The sequence below is a fragment of the Denticeps clupeoides genome, chromosome 12 (assembly GCF_900700375.1).
Source record: "Denticeps clupeoides chromosome 12, fDenClu1.1, whole genome shotgun sequence".
Taxonomy (NCBI): Eukaryota; Metazoa; Chordata; class Actinopteri; order Clupeiformes; family Denticipitidae; genus Denticeps; species Denticeps clupeoides.
In genome coordinates this window covers 8,180,645-8,198,057 of record NC_041718.1, presented here as the reverse complement: position 1 = coordinate 8,198,057, position 17,413 = coordinate 8,180,645, and the positions used below count along the sequence as shown (strand labels likewise).

The window sequence follows — 17,413 nt, the reverse complement described above, 5'->3', positions numbered from 1 at the left end:
CGGGCCACTGGTGGCCTGGGGCAGTGGTGGTCTAGCGGGTAAGGAAACAGAAGCAGAGGACACATTTTGTTGTGTCAACGTGTGCTGCAGTGTTTCACAAGGACAATCACTTCACTCGCATTGCACTGGGGTCCATGGAGCAGTGAAGACCGTTTCCCCTGTAGTTTTGCATGTAGATTACAGATTTTCTGATATATATTTCAATGCTGATTATATTTCTTTGTGAATTGTGGAAATTATTTTCACAGTTCAAGCACTGTAACAAAACATACATTGAAATTAAAATATCTCAGTAGACAATTATAAAAATGTAGAGAGTTCCAGTTGAAGGACGTACACATATTAGTCACATGGCAATCGGTTCAATATAATTGTTATTTGATCATGGGGTATCAGATCAGATCAATCAGATGCCGTCATGATTTCGTTATTTTTTAGAATAATCTTCGAACCCTCTGAGCACAAACAGTGAACGTCAGAAACAATAAAAAATTAATAAATAACAGGACCAGAAAGTTCTTTCTTTCTTTCTTTCTTTCTTTCTTTCTTTCTTTCTTTCTTTCTTTCTTTCTTTCTTTCTTTCTTTCTTTCTTTCTTTCTATCTGTCCACGCACTAGGGGCGTGTCTAACCCACCAGGCTCTTCTGATTGGTTAGCGCTGGTGATTGACGTGTGCAGTGGGACTCAGCTCGCGAGGCGGCGCAAACATCCCGTTACGGAAGCCGGAAGTTTGTGAAAATCGTTCTAACAGTCGCGAAGCTGCATCTCTTCAGGTGAGTTATTTACATCCCAACTCATCCTTTATTACTCAAACCGACGGGCTACTGTTTACTTTACGCTCCTTACATGTTTGTTGTGGCTGCTTGTCCTCTTTTTTATATAAAATAATACAGTAGTTGTACGGGTCGTGTTCCTATGTGGTTTAATGTCTAGTGTCATTTCTGGTTATTTTCCTGCATTTTCTTATACAAAAGAAACATTCATGTACGCCTGTAGCGTATTTTCGTCTGGGTCGTTCTGTGATTAGACCAGAGCTGCCGTTGCAAGTCTTCCTAAGCGAGAAGTTTGCAGTGAGAAGTTTGAAACTTTGAAGATCACACAGAGGTGCTGTCATAACTCTGTCAAATACTTTGTAAATAAGTTACTACAAGTATGGTTGAGGAGGGTCTCGCCTCGCCCGGAGTCTCTGTGGTCTGATCTCTGTGCCACCTGATGTCCTCTGTGGTGGTGTTTGCTGTCTCTTCATCACCAGCTGACTTTGTGCATTTCAGGCCTTTGTCTTTGGACTTTGAAACTGCTGTCCACTGCAGAATCTCCAACCAATAATGTATCCGTACCAAAACGGATCAAGTAAATGTTTACAACAGTCATCATCTTATTATGGGCCCTTTCTGATTGATAATAATAATTAACAAATTATGCGTATCATATGCTTACAATATAGATCGTTCAGTACTGTCTTGTAAATCTATTAAATCCTTTCTGTTCATGTGTGGCTCGGCGATCAGCTGCTACAAGTGAGATTTATCCTCGGTCAGCGCGATGCAGATAAATGACCAAAAGCTTGTATAGTCAGTCAGATATGGGAAAGACAACAAGGGTCTCCTTTATTCTGCCTTTTCTGTGTGGAGAAATTGTCTGGCTGTGTTTGTGTGTGTGTGTGTGTGTGTGGACGAGTTCCACGGGGGTCAGCAGGGGTGTGTGTTGGTGAGTTTGAATGAAGAGCCTCGGTCTGGCTGGGATAATTGATACTGAATGTGCTGGGACTCTCTCAAATGGTGGTTCTGGATCACCACGCTCACCAGAGCTCTACCCGACACGAGACCGGTCTGTTTCATGGCCGGAGCAGGGTCTGTGTTGCTCATTTCAGACCCAGCATGGATTACTGTAGTCTTATGGGTTGAAAGCCCTCGACGTTTCTCCTTCTGGAAAGGACGGGAGGGAATAGTCCCAGTGCAGAAAGGAGGTTTTGGGAATGAAGGAGCTTCTTGCCTTTGATGGAGGCTGGTGGGCTGAGGGGACCAAAGGTCAAAGTGACCGGGCGCTTCCATCCATCGTTGTGGGTAAGCGTTAAGAGCTCAGAGTCCAGGGTTTATCTGAGGGCTTGAGACAGCCAATCACACATAGTGACACAGTGACTCGGGTATGTGTATGATGTCACCAGTTGAATGATTCATTACAAGGTCCCTTGGGGTGCTTAGCAGCACAATGCATGTCGACAGGGGCCAGAAGTGCTATTTATGGCTGCTACTAAATGATGTATGTTAATCTAACTAGTACACTTATGGAACATTAGGACATATTTGCCAAAATCAGTGACACCATGATCATATTACAATTGCTTAGCGTACTTCTATTCTATTGACATATTTGTCTTACATTACAGATAAACTATATTTTCTGTCTGATTTTAACATTTTAAAAATGGAGCACATGGGAGCGATCTGAATCTTTAATCTGAAGAAAAAAACTGGTATGTAAACTCCGCTACACCCTGACTTTGAGAATTTGCTCCTATACCAACAGTGTCATTTGTCCAGGAGTTTATTCATTTTTAAACAAATGACCAGTCCCGTACTGGTGTCTGTTGGTACCAGTTCTCACCCTTGGTGAGCAGTGGGCAGCCATGACAGGCGCCCGGTGAGCAGTGTGTGGGGACGGTGCTTTGCTCAGTGGCACCTAGGCCGTTCGAGATTCGAGATCCGTTTCCTTACCCGCTAGGCCACCACTGATAATATGCATATAATGAATATTATCTATAACGTGTGAGAGAGAGAGAGGCCAATCCCTTTTGACATTAATCCTGAACTTTTGTCTACTTTGTAGCCTATGATTTGTCATGCAGCAGTCTTAAGAAACACCTAGGCCCTATGCCAGATTGTGGAGCAATGCCATTCCGTTCAAAGGATGTTAAAATCCCGGAGTTCCGTCTGCCAGAGCATTTTTCATTTCAACCCGGCCCGGCCGTGCGCAGCGAGGCCTGGATTTAAAATGCAGTGTTAGAGGGGCTAAGCACTGTAACGATGCCGCCGGTTTCCGTATTTGGCAGATCGTTTTGTTTGGTGCATGATGTCAGGACAGCGTTGTGATTACGCTGCTGGACCCAGGGCTGGAGTTGGACCTTGATAACCGGTTGGAAGGTGGAGGTGGTTTCAGACAGCGTGTGCTGCATCTCGGCTCAAGGAGAGAGCATTTTTTTGACGACGTGTTCAGCTAAAAAAAACAAAACCAAAATGTATGTCTTCTACAGTTTAATTTATTTGTGCTATTACAGCCGTCTTCATCGTAACATTTGATTCTGTAAAATGATGGCATCTGTATGACATTTGAACCGGGTCCATTTGCCTGCGTAATTATACCTTTCCTGATTAGTTTTTATGATGCTGGACAACTAAATGCCCTACCAACAGATTCGTGATTGCTTGCGATCATTTCCAGTGTACGGTGTGCATAGGACTGCATTATACTACTGTGGTTTATCTATTGTCACTGTAATCCCCCGCCTTTGGCAGACGTCAGTCGGTTTAGCACAAAAGGACGCGTCACCTAGACCTGTTCTGGCCGGAGCTTCATGAGTCCGTTTCAGTGGCTTCATCACGTGCCGCAGAGAAGTTGCTTTGTTGTAACATTCACAACCTTTTCTTGTTTTTCAGTCCCAGACCATGAACTACGTAGGCCAGCTAGCAGAAACAGTGTTTGTGACGGTTAAGGAGCTGTACCGCGGGCTGAACCCAGCTACGCTCACGGGGGGCATCGATGTGATCGTGGTTCGCCAGCCTGATGGCAGCCTGCAGTGTTCCCCGTTCCACGTTCGCTTTGGAAAACTGGGAGTCCTGCGTTCCAAAGAGAAAGTGGTAAGTTCCTTAAAGATATACTACTTTGCCACCAGCACACCACACATGCACTCTTCACCCTCCTACCATCCGGAAAAATGTACCAAAGCATTCGGGCCCTCACTGCCAGACTGTGCAACAGCTTCATCCCACAGGCCATCAGACACCTGAACACTCAGGGACTTTCCACTCTGGACACACACACACACTCACTCACACACACTACCTCTGTGATATTGTATGATTATCTGTAATATAATCTATTCATGCATCGTTCTACTTTGATTATCTATCTGTAATATCTTCTACTTTTGCACTGTTCCATTTCGCACAGCTATATTTGACTTTTATTTATCATTTGACCTGTTTAGCGCGGTCTGTCCCATTGTTGTCTACATGTTTTTTTTTTGTTAAATGTTATTCTTGCACGGCCTGTGTCCCCGGTTTGCACCTTATAGAGCCCAGTTTGTCGGTGTTGCACACATGCACTTTGTCAGTATGTAACTTTTAAATGTAATCGTTTAAATGTTACACGTAGCACCAGGGCTAACATGTATGTAGCTGAAATGACAATAAAGCTCAACTTCAAACTTCAAAGTAGCGAAGCAGAGTTGCTATCTAAATAAATACTTTTTTAAAACACGACTGGTTGCTAACTAAGGATACGGACCGCTTGGTTACAGAGAAATATTTTGTTGTATATTTTGGAGTAATATTTTAGACATGTAGTGAAAGCCTGTTGGTTAAATCAAATTTTATTTAGTTTGTTTTTCAGTTCAGTTTTTTTTAGCATATTTGTGTTTTGCATGTGTGACTTGATCCTGAGAGGTTTGTACAGTACTGTATGTGAGAACATGCTTTTGTACTCGTTTGCAGGTGGACATTGAGATTAATGGAGATCCAGTTAATTTGCACATGAAGTTGGGAGACAATGGCGAGGCGTTCTTCGTGGAAGAGACGGAGTCGACAGAGGTCTGTGCGGAGCAGTCTTTAACTCTAAAGAAGCATATTTATGATATTTTACACGTGTTCGAGGTAAGGAAGCATCCCCTAATCTGGATGTGCCTCTTCAGACCAGCCTTCCTCCACACCTCTGTACCTCTCCACTCCCCCTCGAAATGTCCGAAGCTCCTGAACTGGCAGAGTTACCCCCGACCATTTGCCGCCGGAAGAAGCGGCGACGGAAACGCGCACGCTCCGAAACGCACCCGAAAGACGATGGAGGCTCCTCGTCAGATGAAAGGGAGTCCACTGAACCCGAGCTCCCAAAAGACGATGCCGCGTCATCGATGGTTGCAAGGTAAGAGGCCGGATGCACACAGTGAGATGAATTATAATTAATATGTTGACCACAATGCAACAGTGTTCTGCACACGGGTAGTCTCGCGAGTACACTTTTATTGGAGGCCTCAAAGCAGTTTTCCAAATGGTAGAAGAGGAAATAGTACATTTATCAAGTGGGAGCGGCCATTCATGATGAGTGTTGACCTTGGCTGCAGTGTGTTGCAGACTTTCAGACTGCAGTTTCTAGCCAGCTGCAGTTGTTTAAAGCATGCGATTGTTGATCAGTGGTCTCCACTCCCCAGTAGGTCGGTGTACTACTCCCTCTCTGAGGAACCCTATGAGGAGGTGCCCAGCAGTCAGCTGACAGAAGTTCATCCTCACTCAGACGGGGAGTGTTCGCCCAATGAGAGGTAAGCAGAGTTCACAACATTTTAAGACAATATCACTATTAGTTAAGTTGCCTGGTTGCAGTGTTGTGCATTTATTGAACACAATTCATATTTCATAAAAAGAATGAATGAGTGTACAGTTAATGTGAAGTTGAGTGCCAGTCACTCTTGTTTTTTTTTTTTTAACATTTCAATAAGCTTAAGCAAAAAGATTTATTGGCCTATTTATTGAGTAAAATTAACATCTTCATTCGGATAAAGTTTTTTTCCGATTTGGACTTGCACAACACTCATGGTTTCACTTTCATTGTCTCTCCATTGTCCTTTTGTCCTCACACCATATTTTTGTCTCATTCAGCACTGTGTTCTACAGTCGCCCCGCCTCCCCTAAGAGTGACTCTGAGCTAATGAAGCCTCAGGAAACTTTAGGCCCCCAAATGCAGTGGAACTGGGGAGGTTTCCCAAAGGTACTTCTGTTCTTCATGACGTTCTGCTTCATATAAAGTCCTTTCTACCAGCTTCTTTAAAGACCAGATAATATTAATATTATTTAATCTGTCTGTGTGTATGTAGCGATTTATATAGGTAGCTATACATTACCTATTGTGTTTCAGCTGATATTGTGTACAATACCAGTCAACATTTTGGACTCATCTACTCATTTATGGGGACTATGACACATGTGAGGTTATGTAATAAACAAAACAAACAGCAAATATGGCAAAAGGTTTAACTTTTAAGTCTCTCCAAAGCAAGGTTTTCTGTGATGGCAGCATGTCACACTCTTGGCCTGGAAGTGGAGTTCCATAGTGGCCCATAATGATACACATTAGGGCTGTGCAATATGGCATAAAATTCATATTCCTTTATAAATTTAACCATAGAAGGTATATAAATTGATAAGTGAATTTGAATGTATCTGTTTTTGAAAGGGTAACGTGTCCATAGCAAAAGCACTGCAGCAGAAAGTTGTATCAGTACAAAGTTTACGATACATCAACATATAACAAAACCATATTCCCGATTAAACAATATCTGGGCAATTCTACTGAAACTGGACACTTGTCACACCCATAAGGCCAGTAAAATACCAGGTAATTGTGTTTTGATTGTTTAATGATTTAAATAAACATTTAGGATTTTCTGTATTCAGCTGAAGAGTTTACATTACAAATATTGTCAGAAAATATGTAAATAACACTCCTTAATATTCATATTCATATTCAACCATAATTACTTTTTTCATAGTGGCCCTGGTCATTTCCATGCATACTGTCAGTACCCAATTGGTACCACTTGCCTGATCGGTTTCGTACGTGTAGTGGTGCAGGTTGGGCACTGACGCTGGCTTGCTTTCTTTTATTTATTGGGTCTGCAGTATTTTTAAGACCTTTAAACTCTAGATTTTGTGATTTAGTCATTTTTAATGATATTCAAGGCCTTAGTTTTTGGAAACTCAATTTTAGGATTTTTTATCGGCAGAAACCCTGCCATACGCTTTTTGCTCTCGCCCAAAACTAAAGGTTCGTGCTCAAGTAGGCGTGGTTTCACGTAGCTGATGCAACTTTGTCATTTTTGCGACGAGCAGATATTTTACGCCGGTATAATGAAAATCTCTCCGTCGGCCAAGTTTATATCGCATACCGTTTATACCACACAGCCCTAATGCACATGATGTTGACTAGAAACGTTTTTATTGCAATAATGCAGTGCAGTGCACACATACACATGGGTCTTTGCATGAAACGGAATGTTGTCTCACGTCTGTCTTTGTAAACATTGAAGTAAATTAATTTAGGCCCAGACTTTACTAGATTCCAGCTGATTTCAGTGGTTGTATATACAAGAAAAATATGGTACTTGTTGGCACATTCATTCTGAATAGTGATTCAACACAATCAGTGCTTTTTACGGTTTTAATGCACAGCTTGTGCAACTGAGCATATGCTTACCTTACTTTCAGGTATTGACAGAGAGGGTGACCGCAGAAGAGCATAGCCCAGTTTCCCGTCTCACCCTGACACAGAACTCCCACTTCCGCACTATCCAAAGGCAAATGTCTATTGATTTGGATGCCTCGGATTCCCTAAAGGCTGTTACCATTGTCAGGCCAGAGCCAAGGCCACTGGCAGCAAACTCTCACTCTGTCGAGACTCTTTCCAAAGCCTCCCATTCCACTCCTAACCACAGTTCAGAAAGTGCCGCAGAGCTTGCATGGCCATCACCAAAGACTGGGGAGGCACTGGACTCTGAGCTCTTGTGCGGCCTGGACTCAGTAGAGCTCCAGAGCAGTACAGACAGTGCAATGAATATGGAAGAAAATTCAGACGCTCCCTTATCATCTGCCATGTGCTCTGGTGATCCAACTAATACAGCTAGCACCATAACAACATGCCAGAAAACCATTCCTAGCACCAGGTTGGACCTTGTGGACACAACCCTTGCCTCACCTGAGCCAGCTGATCTGGAGAGGACCGACTCGAAGGAGGGGGACAGTGGGATTGAGCCCTGTGCAGAGGGGCTGGATGAGGAAGAAGAGAGTCCAGCGACTGCTGGACTGACCTCAGAGGGGGAAGCTGTTATCCAGTCAGAGGAGCAGCCTGCCTCTGTGGGGCTGGCCATCAAAACAGCAGATTCTCAGGACAAAAAGAAAGGTCTGCATTCATTTGTGCTGGTATGCATTTGGCGTGTTCTTTTCTGGCGTTGTAAATTGTCCTTTGTTCATATTGATGCAGGTAAGCGCAGTCATCACCTGGGTCCTTCTGATATCTACCTAGACGATCTTACAAACCTGGACCCTGAGGTGGCAGCCCTCTACTTCCCAAAGAGGTGGGTGTAATGACTCCTACCTCGTAATAAAGATTATGCATATCACAGTAGAGTACAACACATGATTTCTCCTCAGTGTGTCAGAGAAACACAAAAAACATACATTATCAGTACACCACCTATTCACTCTCCATAACTGCTCTGTCCTGCCAGAGCCCACCCTTGTACACTGGGCCCAGGATGAGGGCCATCCCACTGGAGATCATCAATACATGCAACATATTAATAATTTTCTATCACAATCATTGTTGTTTATTAATCAGTGAAGTGACTGATCTTCCCCACAGAAGACACAGCACTAATAGTTGGATTTGCTTTGTTGAAACATACCTGTGACATCCGCTCATTAAATGTCCACACTACAGACATAAAAGGAAGCGCTATGTTTCTTTTTCATTCGATTCCTCTGTGCTGAAAGGTCTTCCGTAGTTATTTAAAGATGCCAGCATAAGTCTTGACTGGGGTGTGGCAGGTTCTTTTGAGCGTTTTCCCAGAGGCTGAAATTAGTTATCTTGCACCCTTTCTATTGCTCTGAATTGGCGTGCAGTGTGTTGAGGGGAAGGCAGATTACACCACAGGTTGCCAAAATATATTCAGATTATCTCTGGAGTGATGAATATGTCACGCTTTGTCTATTTTGTAGTGAGACAGAGTCGGCCTCTCGTCTGGGCGCTGAGCTAAACCCACAGTCTGGTAACCAGTCCCCCCAGTCGGTGGGTAGTGGGAACCTGGACAGTGGGACAGACTACATGTCTGACTCCACTATAGACTCTCTTGACGTCACCATGTCCCTGTGTGGGAAGGTGGGAAGCACCAGCCAGATCAATAAAGGTATGAGGAAATTTACTTTATGCTACAGAGAAGTTTATGGAACACATCATCAGTTACCAGGATTTATTTTTAATGCTACAGAGAAGTTCATGGAACACATCGTCAGCTACCAGGATTTTTTTAAAAACCCAGGAATCATCGATGATCCAAACCTGGTAATCTGCATCAATTCAAAGTGAGTGTTTCCAAGTTTGAAAACTGGCCAAGTTAATTCATATGTTCAGATCATATGCATTCATATGCAAAAAAAAAATAAATATATATGTGTATGTATGTATGTATATATATATATATAAATTGTTTTGGCAGGTATTATAACTGGGCTGTGGCGGCTCCCATGGTTCTTTCAATGCAGGCGTTCCAGAAGAACCTTCCAAAGGTTGTACATCCGTACACATAAAAAATGTCCACAAGAGAATATATGATATGAATTAACATTTTTATTTATTAATATATTTCTCTAACACTGTTGAAAACCCAAAGCTGCTATTGCTGTGTAGAACAGCACATATAACACACTTGAACATTATATAGATATAAATAGTTTCTAATAAACTGTCCAGAGCGTGAATAGGCCTCAACTTACTCTTTGGATGTTTTCATGTAATGCCAATCGTTTTTGTTTCTGTTTTCAGAGCACCATTGAGCAGCTGGTAAAAGACAAGATGCCAAAGAAGTCTGGGCGCTGGTGGTTCTCCTGGGGCAGAAAAGACATGAATAGCGGTCAGGTACAGATAATGCTCGGTGTCCGATCTGAACTGTACAGTTCACAAGCTGTAGACTTTAATGTTTTCATTCGTTTATGCAAAACATGACATTTGAATCAACTGTGTTTCAGGCTACTTCTAAGTCTGGACAAGAGGAGGCACAGACAGAGTCAACAGCCCCACTACCTGGTCCCACTTTGAAGTAAGTGTTTGAGTGAGTGTAATTGAGCTTGAGTAAGTTAAGTCGACCACTTATTCTGAGTACAGAGTACAGAGAGGTTTATTGTCATAAAACATTATACACAGTATACAGTGTCTTAAAATGCTGTTTCACACAGACCTCCCATAATGTGATAACAAAACATATATAATTTATTGTGTGTGTTTTTATTGTGTTTCTTGAGATGCCAATTGTCGTAACCAATGTCATTTAAACTGAGTAACGCAAATGTGTATCCATTAGGGAGCCGTCTAGTGATGAAGAGGTTGCGAGGACTGTGAGGACAAACAGTCTGACGGACGCCATGGCCACAGCGCAGTGCATAACCCAGATGTACCGCAAGTCCCTTCGTCTCACTTCAGAACAAATAGTAAGGAGCCTGGATAGCGGTCAGTAGAGCATCAGACTTTTAATCTGTGCGTCCGGGGTTCCCTATTCAGCCAACTGTTTTTTTACCAGGTGGACTGTCCCTGTAACTACTGATTGTAACTCCAGTAAATTACTATGCAACCTATAATCCTTTCTAACTGTATCTCTCTGGGGCCTTTTGATCATTTCAGTGTTATAGTTTCTGCGCTAGTGTAAGGTAAGGCATCATCTGGATATACAGGGAGTGCAGAATTATTAGGCAAATTAGTATTTTGTCCACATCATCCTCTTCATGCATGTTGTCTTACTCCAAGCTGTATAGGCTCGAAAGCCTACTACCAATTAAGCATATTAGGTGATGTGCATCTCTGTAATGAGAAGGGGTGTGGTCTAATGACATCAACACCCTATATCAGGTGTGCATAATTATTTGGCAACTTCCTTTCCTTTGACAAAATGGGTCAAAAGAAGGACTTGACAGGCTCAGAAAAGTCTAAAACAGTGAGATATCTTGCAGAGGGATGCAGCACTCTTAAAATTGCAAAGCTTCTGAAGCGTGATCATCGAACAATCAAGCGTTTCATTCAAAATAGTCAACAGGGTCGCAAGAAGTGTGTGGGAAAAACCAAGGCGCAAAATAACTGCCCATGAACTGAGAAAAGTCAAGCATGCAGCTGCCAAGATGCCAATTGCCACCAGTTTGGCCATATTTCAGAGCTGCAACATCACTGGAGTGCCCAAAAGCACAAGGTGTGCAATACTCAGAGACATGGCCAAGGTAAGAAAGGCTGAAAGGCGACCACCACTGAACAAGACACACAAGCTGAAACGTCAAGACTGGGCCTAGAAATATCTCAAGACTGATTTTTCTAAGGTTTTATGGACTGATGAAATGAGAGTGAGTCTTGATGGGCCAGATGGATGGGCCCATGGCTGGATTGGTAAAGGGCAGAGAGCTCCAGTCCGACTCAGACGCCAGCAAGGTGCAGGTGGAGTACTGGTTTGGGCTGGTATCATCAAAGATGAGCTTGTGGGGCCTTTTCGGGTTGAGGATGGAGTCAAGCTCAACTCCCAGTCCTACTGCCAGTTTCTGGAAGACACCTTCTTCAAGCAGTGGTACAGGAAGAAGTCTGCATCCTTCAAGAAAAATATGATTTTCATGCAGGACAATGCTCCATCACACGCGTCCAAGTACTCCACAGCGTGGCTGGCAAGAAAGGGTATAAAGAAGAAAAACTAATGACATGGCCTCCTTGTTCACCTGATCTGAACCCCATTGAGAACCTGTGGTCCATCATCAAATGTGAGATTTACAAGGAGGGAAAACAGTACACCTCTCTGAACAGTGTCTGGGAGGCTGTGGTTGCTGCTGCACGCAATGTTGATGGTAAACAGATCAAAACACTGACAGATACCATGGATGGCAGGCTTTTGAGTGTCCTTGCAAAGAAAGGTGGCTATATTGGTCGCTGATTTGTTAATGTCAGAAATGTATATTTGTGAATGTGGAGATGTTATATTGGTTTCACTGGTAAAAATAAATAATTGAAATGGGTATATATTTGTTTTTTGTTAAGTTGCCTAATAATTATGCACCGTAATAGTCACCTGCACACACAGATGAAATAGCTAAAAATAAAAACAAACTAAAAACTACTTCCAAAAACATTAAGCTTTGATATTAATGAGTTTTTTGGGTTCATTGAGAACATGGTGGTTGTTCAATAATAAAATTATTCCTTAAAAATACAACTTGCCTAATAATTCTGCACTCCCTGTACATAAAACAAGAAAGGTCGTGATCTTGAAGAAGAGAAACTAACCTTTTTCGTTGGTGTGTAATTATTTTAGTCACCCAGACTGTTGACTGGTTTGCAGGAGAGTCTGAACTTGAGGGAGGGAGCAAATAAGGTGGTATTCAGCGTGACAACTCAGTACCAGGGCACCTGTCGCTGCGAGGCTGCTATCTACCTGTGGAACTGGGATGACAAAATAATCATTTCAGACATTGATGGCACCATCACCAAGTGAGTCTGAGTGGCTGATATAGTGCTATAGTTTCATGTTTTGTCATTTTGAGAAAGGGATCTGTTGTGTATGTGTGTATCTATTTTTTATTTATTTTTATTTTTTTTAAACATATAGGTCTGATGCGCTCGGTCACATTCTGCCACAGCTTGGTAAAGACTGGACACATCATGGCATTGCAAAACTGTATCACAAGATCCATCAGTAAGAGTGCACAGTTTTATTCTATACTGTTCTGACAATGTCCTAAATTACATATGTAAGAGTTCTACATTTATATTGCATCCCTGTTTTGTTTTTTTTTTTTCCCCATGTTCTCAGGAATGGATACAAGTTTCTGTACTGCTCTGCTCGGGCTATTGGCATGGCCGACATCACTAAAGGCTACCTTCAGTGGGTGAATGATAAGGGAACTGTCCTTCCAAAGGGACCAGTGTTGCTGGCACCTAGCAGCCTTTTCTCTGCTCTGCACAGGTACGAACACAAATTTAAATGACTGATTTAACATTTTTTAACATTTTGATAGTCAAAATTAATTGTGTTCGTTTTTTCGGGTGTGTTCCTGTATCAAGGGAAGTGATCGAGAAAAAGCCGGAGGTGTTTAAGATCACCTGTCTCACTGACATCAAGGATCTCTTCTATCCTGACAGACAGCCCTTTTACGCAGCTTTTGGCAACAGAACAAATGTAAGCATTAGGGCAGCATTGTTCACAGAAGAGGAATATTATGTCAGATGTGAGAGAACATCACATGAGTATCATTTGACCACAGTACTAACAAGCCCCCATTGTTCTTTTATACAGGATGCCTATGCATATAGAGAGGTTGGGGTTCCTGAGACCCATATTTTCACTGTGAATCCTAAAGGAGAACTCATTCAAGAAAAGACCAAAGCAAACAAGTCCTCGTACGTAACCAGCAGAACAGTTGCCTAGCGATTTTTGTTCAGTGTGTCTACTAAAGTTCTGCCATAAAGTTGGGATGGAATTGGTCATATGACGTTTGTGTTTTTTTTTTTTTTTTTTTTTGTCAGGTATGCTCATCTAAGTGAATTGGTGGACCATGTATTCCCTCTAATCACTAAAAACCACAGCTCTTCCTTTGACTGTCCAGAGTTCAGCCACTTCTCTTACTGGAGGGAACCTTTGCCGCCAGTGGACCTGGATTCTGTCATATAACCTCACACACTGATTGACTGTATCCTGTCTGAGGAACATAGATGCTGTTTTAACTGTCCTCTGTCCACGTGACCTAATTGACTTCTAGAATCTGTGATAGCACCATATAATTAATCACCCAATGTTTCTTCACAGGGACATCTAGTTCTCAAACACTTACCTTCTTCCTCGTTGTCAAGGAACAATACAGAAGTCAGTAGACACATAGAGACAGTCTCCTAGCTTGTCATTTTGTGTACTTAATTCAGTCTGCTATGAAAAACACTACATATACCTACAGAAAAGAAAACCTACAAATCAACAACCCACATGTTAACTCTCCTTGCATTATTGTTATGACACAATCTGAACAAAATGGGAAAAGTGCTTATTTATTTACAGATTTTTTTTAATGCCTTAAATTTTATAGAAGTACATATTTGGACTGAAAGCCTTCATACGTTCAATGTGAAATCATCTAAGAATGTGTGTCATTGCCAGAAAATCCCGCCTGCTACAGTGTTGTCTACTATTCACACTGGGAACCGCCCCGTGTGGACTGAATGCACTGCATGCTGGGTTGTTGTAGAGCTATACAGCATCTTATGTTTCCTTTGCCTTTCACACTGAACCCAACCAAAGGAGTCACAATTTAATACAGACTTGTTATGTTGTCTGTCTCTTAGGGATTGTTTTCTTCGGGATATGAATTTTCCTTGGAAATGTGTACACTCTGGTAAACATTTCAACGATGTTTATTTATGTATGTGTTATGTAATATGTTTCTGTGTTGTGTATATGGACTGTTGGCAAACATTCTGTAAGGTTTTACAGGATTTTGCACATTTGTGTTGCGGTTATGGTTGTGTTTTGCTAGTTTTTGTCTGGAGGAGGGGAAAAAAATGCAGAAATAAATATAATTGTTTATCTTTTTCTTTTATTGCAATTCGGTTTCTTTTTGGAAGAACCACCTAATTGTATTTTCTCTGAGCGGTGCAGGTAGTTCTAAGTAGTATTTTCCAATCAAACTCTCCTTATTTTTTGAGTCACTCTATAATGATCAGAAATGTTGCCTGCTTCATATCAATGTCACTGTTATGAGAGCATTTGAAGGCTAAGGGCTGCATTTGTGACTCATTGTGAAAGAGAAGTGATTTGTTAATGTGCACGTGGTGACACTACGAAATGTGCTTTTAACCCGTCACCTTGGTGAGCAGTGGGCAGCCGTGAAAGGCGCCCGGTGAGCAGTGTGTGGGGACGGTACCTTGATCGAGGGGACCTCAGCGGCACCTTGGCGGTTCAGGATTTAAACCCCACTGTTACACACCGACTGGTTGTTGTCTATAAATATGGCTCTGTTAAAGTTTACCATTTACATCCTGACTATTTTAGTTTATTCTGTAGATATTTTCTAAAACAAATGCAAGTCACCCTGACGTGATTCACATCAATTACAGCAAATGCATAAAATGACCATATAATAAATTTTTTAGAACCAAGAAAGAAGACTAATTAACTTTAACACAATATGCTCATTCATTTTCAATTTTATAAGACCAGGAGGAAACAAGAAGAAACCGAGGAAAGTCAGAATGTGGGGGCATAAGCTGACAGTGTTGATTTTATATCTGTCATGACCTCAGTGTTTTGTAGAAACAAGTTTCATGACAGAAATGTGTCAGCAGAGGGCGTTAAAGGCACTAATTCAAATGTGACATTATAGTTCACCCCTGAAGCCTGCGTGACCTTCACCAGCCTCTTGCTGAGCTGCCTCTGGAGGGAGTTCCCCGGGGAGCTGTGAGAAGCAGGCGGAGCAACATCAGGATCATCGGGGAGCTCTTTTAAGTCCATGGTCCACAGCAGCGTCCACAAGCTTCTATGTAATCCCACCAAGGAGAGCCTGGAGTGTCCTGTGCGTCTGCCAGGCCCTGGAAAGATCTCAGTGGAGCGCTACGCCAGGAATGTGGAGAGAGTCATCAGGCCGAGGAGGAGAACCTCTTTCTAGCTGTGCTTCAGGCTGCAGGACACGCTGGACAAGTGCAGCCTCTGACTCCATAGACAGGAGACTCATCCGGTGGAGGGAAGGCAGCCGTTACACATGCAGGGGCTTCCCCAGCCTATTTGACAGCCCTCTAGTGCCTATCCACCCACACACACATTAGATGCCACTCCAGCCAGTCAGAGAATCCTCTGCCCCTCCCTGAAGCAGCAGATGCACCTTGCTAAATGAGGGCGCCCTTACTCCCCGCAAGTGGGGAATAGAAAACTGACCTGTGGCCAGGCAGTCATGATGTCAGGGCAGCATGAGCACTTGCAAGGACTTGTTATATCCAATTTGTCACTGACCACAGTTGATCGTTTTTATTGAGATGCGATGGGGCTGGTTGTTTAGAAGATTCTTACAATAGTCTATTTATTTCAATAATTTCAATATAGCTTTTTTAATTGGTGACTAGTTCGATTGGCAACAACCACAACAATTAACGTGCGAGATTCAATACAACTAGAACTAAAGAAGCTCAAGATGCAGAATGATAATTACATTAAATTAGTATTTAAAGAATCAATTGGTGAGTAGTTTGCTTAATTGGCATAAAACTAAATTGTTTGTTGGTTCTTGTGTAGGTTATCACTTCTGTTACATATTACTAATTGATTAGACTCAGCACATAATCCATAGGTGACAGGACAATAAAAACAAATCATTCAATAGTCTTTTCATCTGACTTTTTTTTCTGATTTCTATCTAAATCTTTGAAAAAATATCTTTGTCTTCCTTCGGATGTTCTGAGTCACCACAATGGATCAACTGGTCTGATTATCAAGGCAAAAGCTTTACACCGTATACCTTACTTACACAACCCTCCCTACCCAAGTTAGGTGTTGTCACTAAAACTAGCACAGTGTCATGTGCATCCCCAGTGGCTGGGTTTACTTTTATTTAAATAAAGTGTATTAATATTACAAAATAAAGAAAGGTTGCTTCATTGAATAAACTTCAGCTGCCGGATATGTCTAGTTCTGTGTTCACTTACTGTCATTTGTTGCTAACTCATCACTAACTCACTCTTCCCTATTCCCTATCCTTCACCGTCTAGTCTACTGGGGATGGTAAATCCTGCCTGGGGTTTAGAGTGATCACGTGACATGGCCGACCTCCATGGAATGTCCTACTTGGCCCAGTGCCAACCCCATCTGATAGTCACCTGCTGGCACTACCTGGATGATAACACAAGTGGACTGCAATAAATCTTAAATGGCGTCATTTTCTGGATGTATTTAACATGTAATCCAGTGTTGACCAGAGGATGGGTTCCCCTTGCTGAGACTTGCTGAGAAGTTTCTCAGTAGAACTCAGTAATTATGTAGATATGGATTACATCATAATGACGTTATGGCGCCATAAATAATGTGCATTTAGTGCACATTAATTTTTGAGTTATGAGATGCATTTGTGAATGGTGTAACGTTATTTGTGAATCAACATTTGTAGCTGAATAAAAACATATTTGTGTGTGGTGTGAAATTTATTTGTGAATTTTGAAACTAAACTATCTCCATATTTATCTACTTTTAGGGCTTGTGTGAAATCTGATGATGTTTAAGGTGCATGTGTAGTTATGAATATAGAAAGTTCTAATGGTTTTCTCTGTAAGTCAGTAGTTCTGAGCCCCACAAGCTCACCCTAGTGATAGTTTTATCCGTCTGCAGTTCAGTTAATGGTTAAACACACCCTTCTTAGGCAGGATGACGTGGGAGCACCTGC

General features: G+C 42.1%; 1 protein-coding gene across 1 annotated transcript; it reads left to right on the top strand.

Annotated features, from left to right (window-relative positions):
* Positions 1-14,580, top strand: LOC114800484 (phosphatidate phosphatase LPIN2). Its single transcript, XM_028997912.1, has 21 exons — positions 1-38; positions 618-772; positions 3,653-3,853; positions 4,709-4,804; positions 4,906-5,132; positions 5,419-5,526; positions 5,864-5,972; positions 7,469-8,159; positions 8,241-8,334; positions 8,978-9,165; positions 9,247-9,340; positions 9,475-9,544; positions 9,801-9,893; positions 10,004-10,074; positions 10,336-10,462; positions 12,340-12,488; positions 12,607-12,693; positions 12,811-12,963; positions 13,062-13,176; positions 13,294-13,397; positions 13,524-14,580. Exons 3-21 carry the CDS (start codon positions 3,662-3,664, stop codon positions 13,666-13,668), a joined length of 2,913 nt encoding a protein of 970 aa, XP_028853745.1. The 5' UTR covers positions 1-38; positions 618-772; positions 3,653-3,661; the 3' UTR covers positions 13,669-14,580.
* Positions 14,581-17,413: the final 2,833 nt, after the last annotated feature.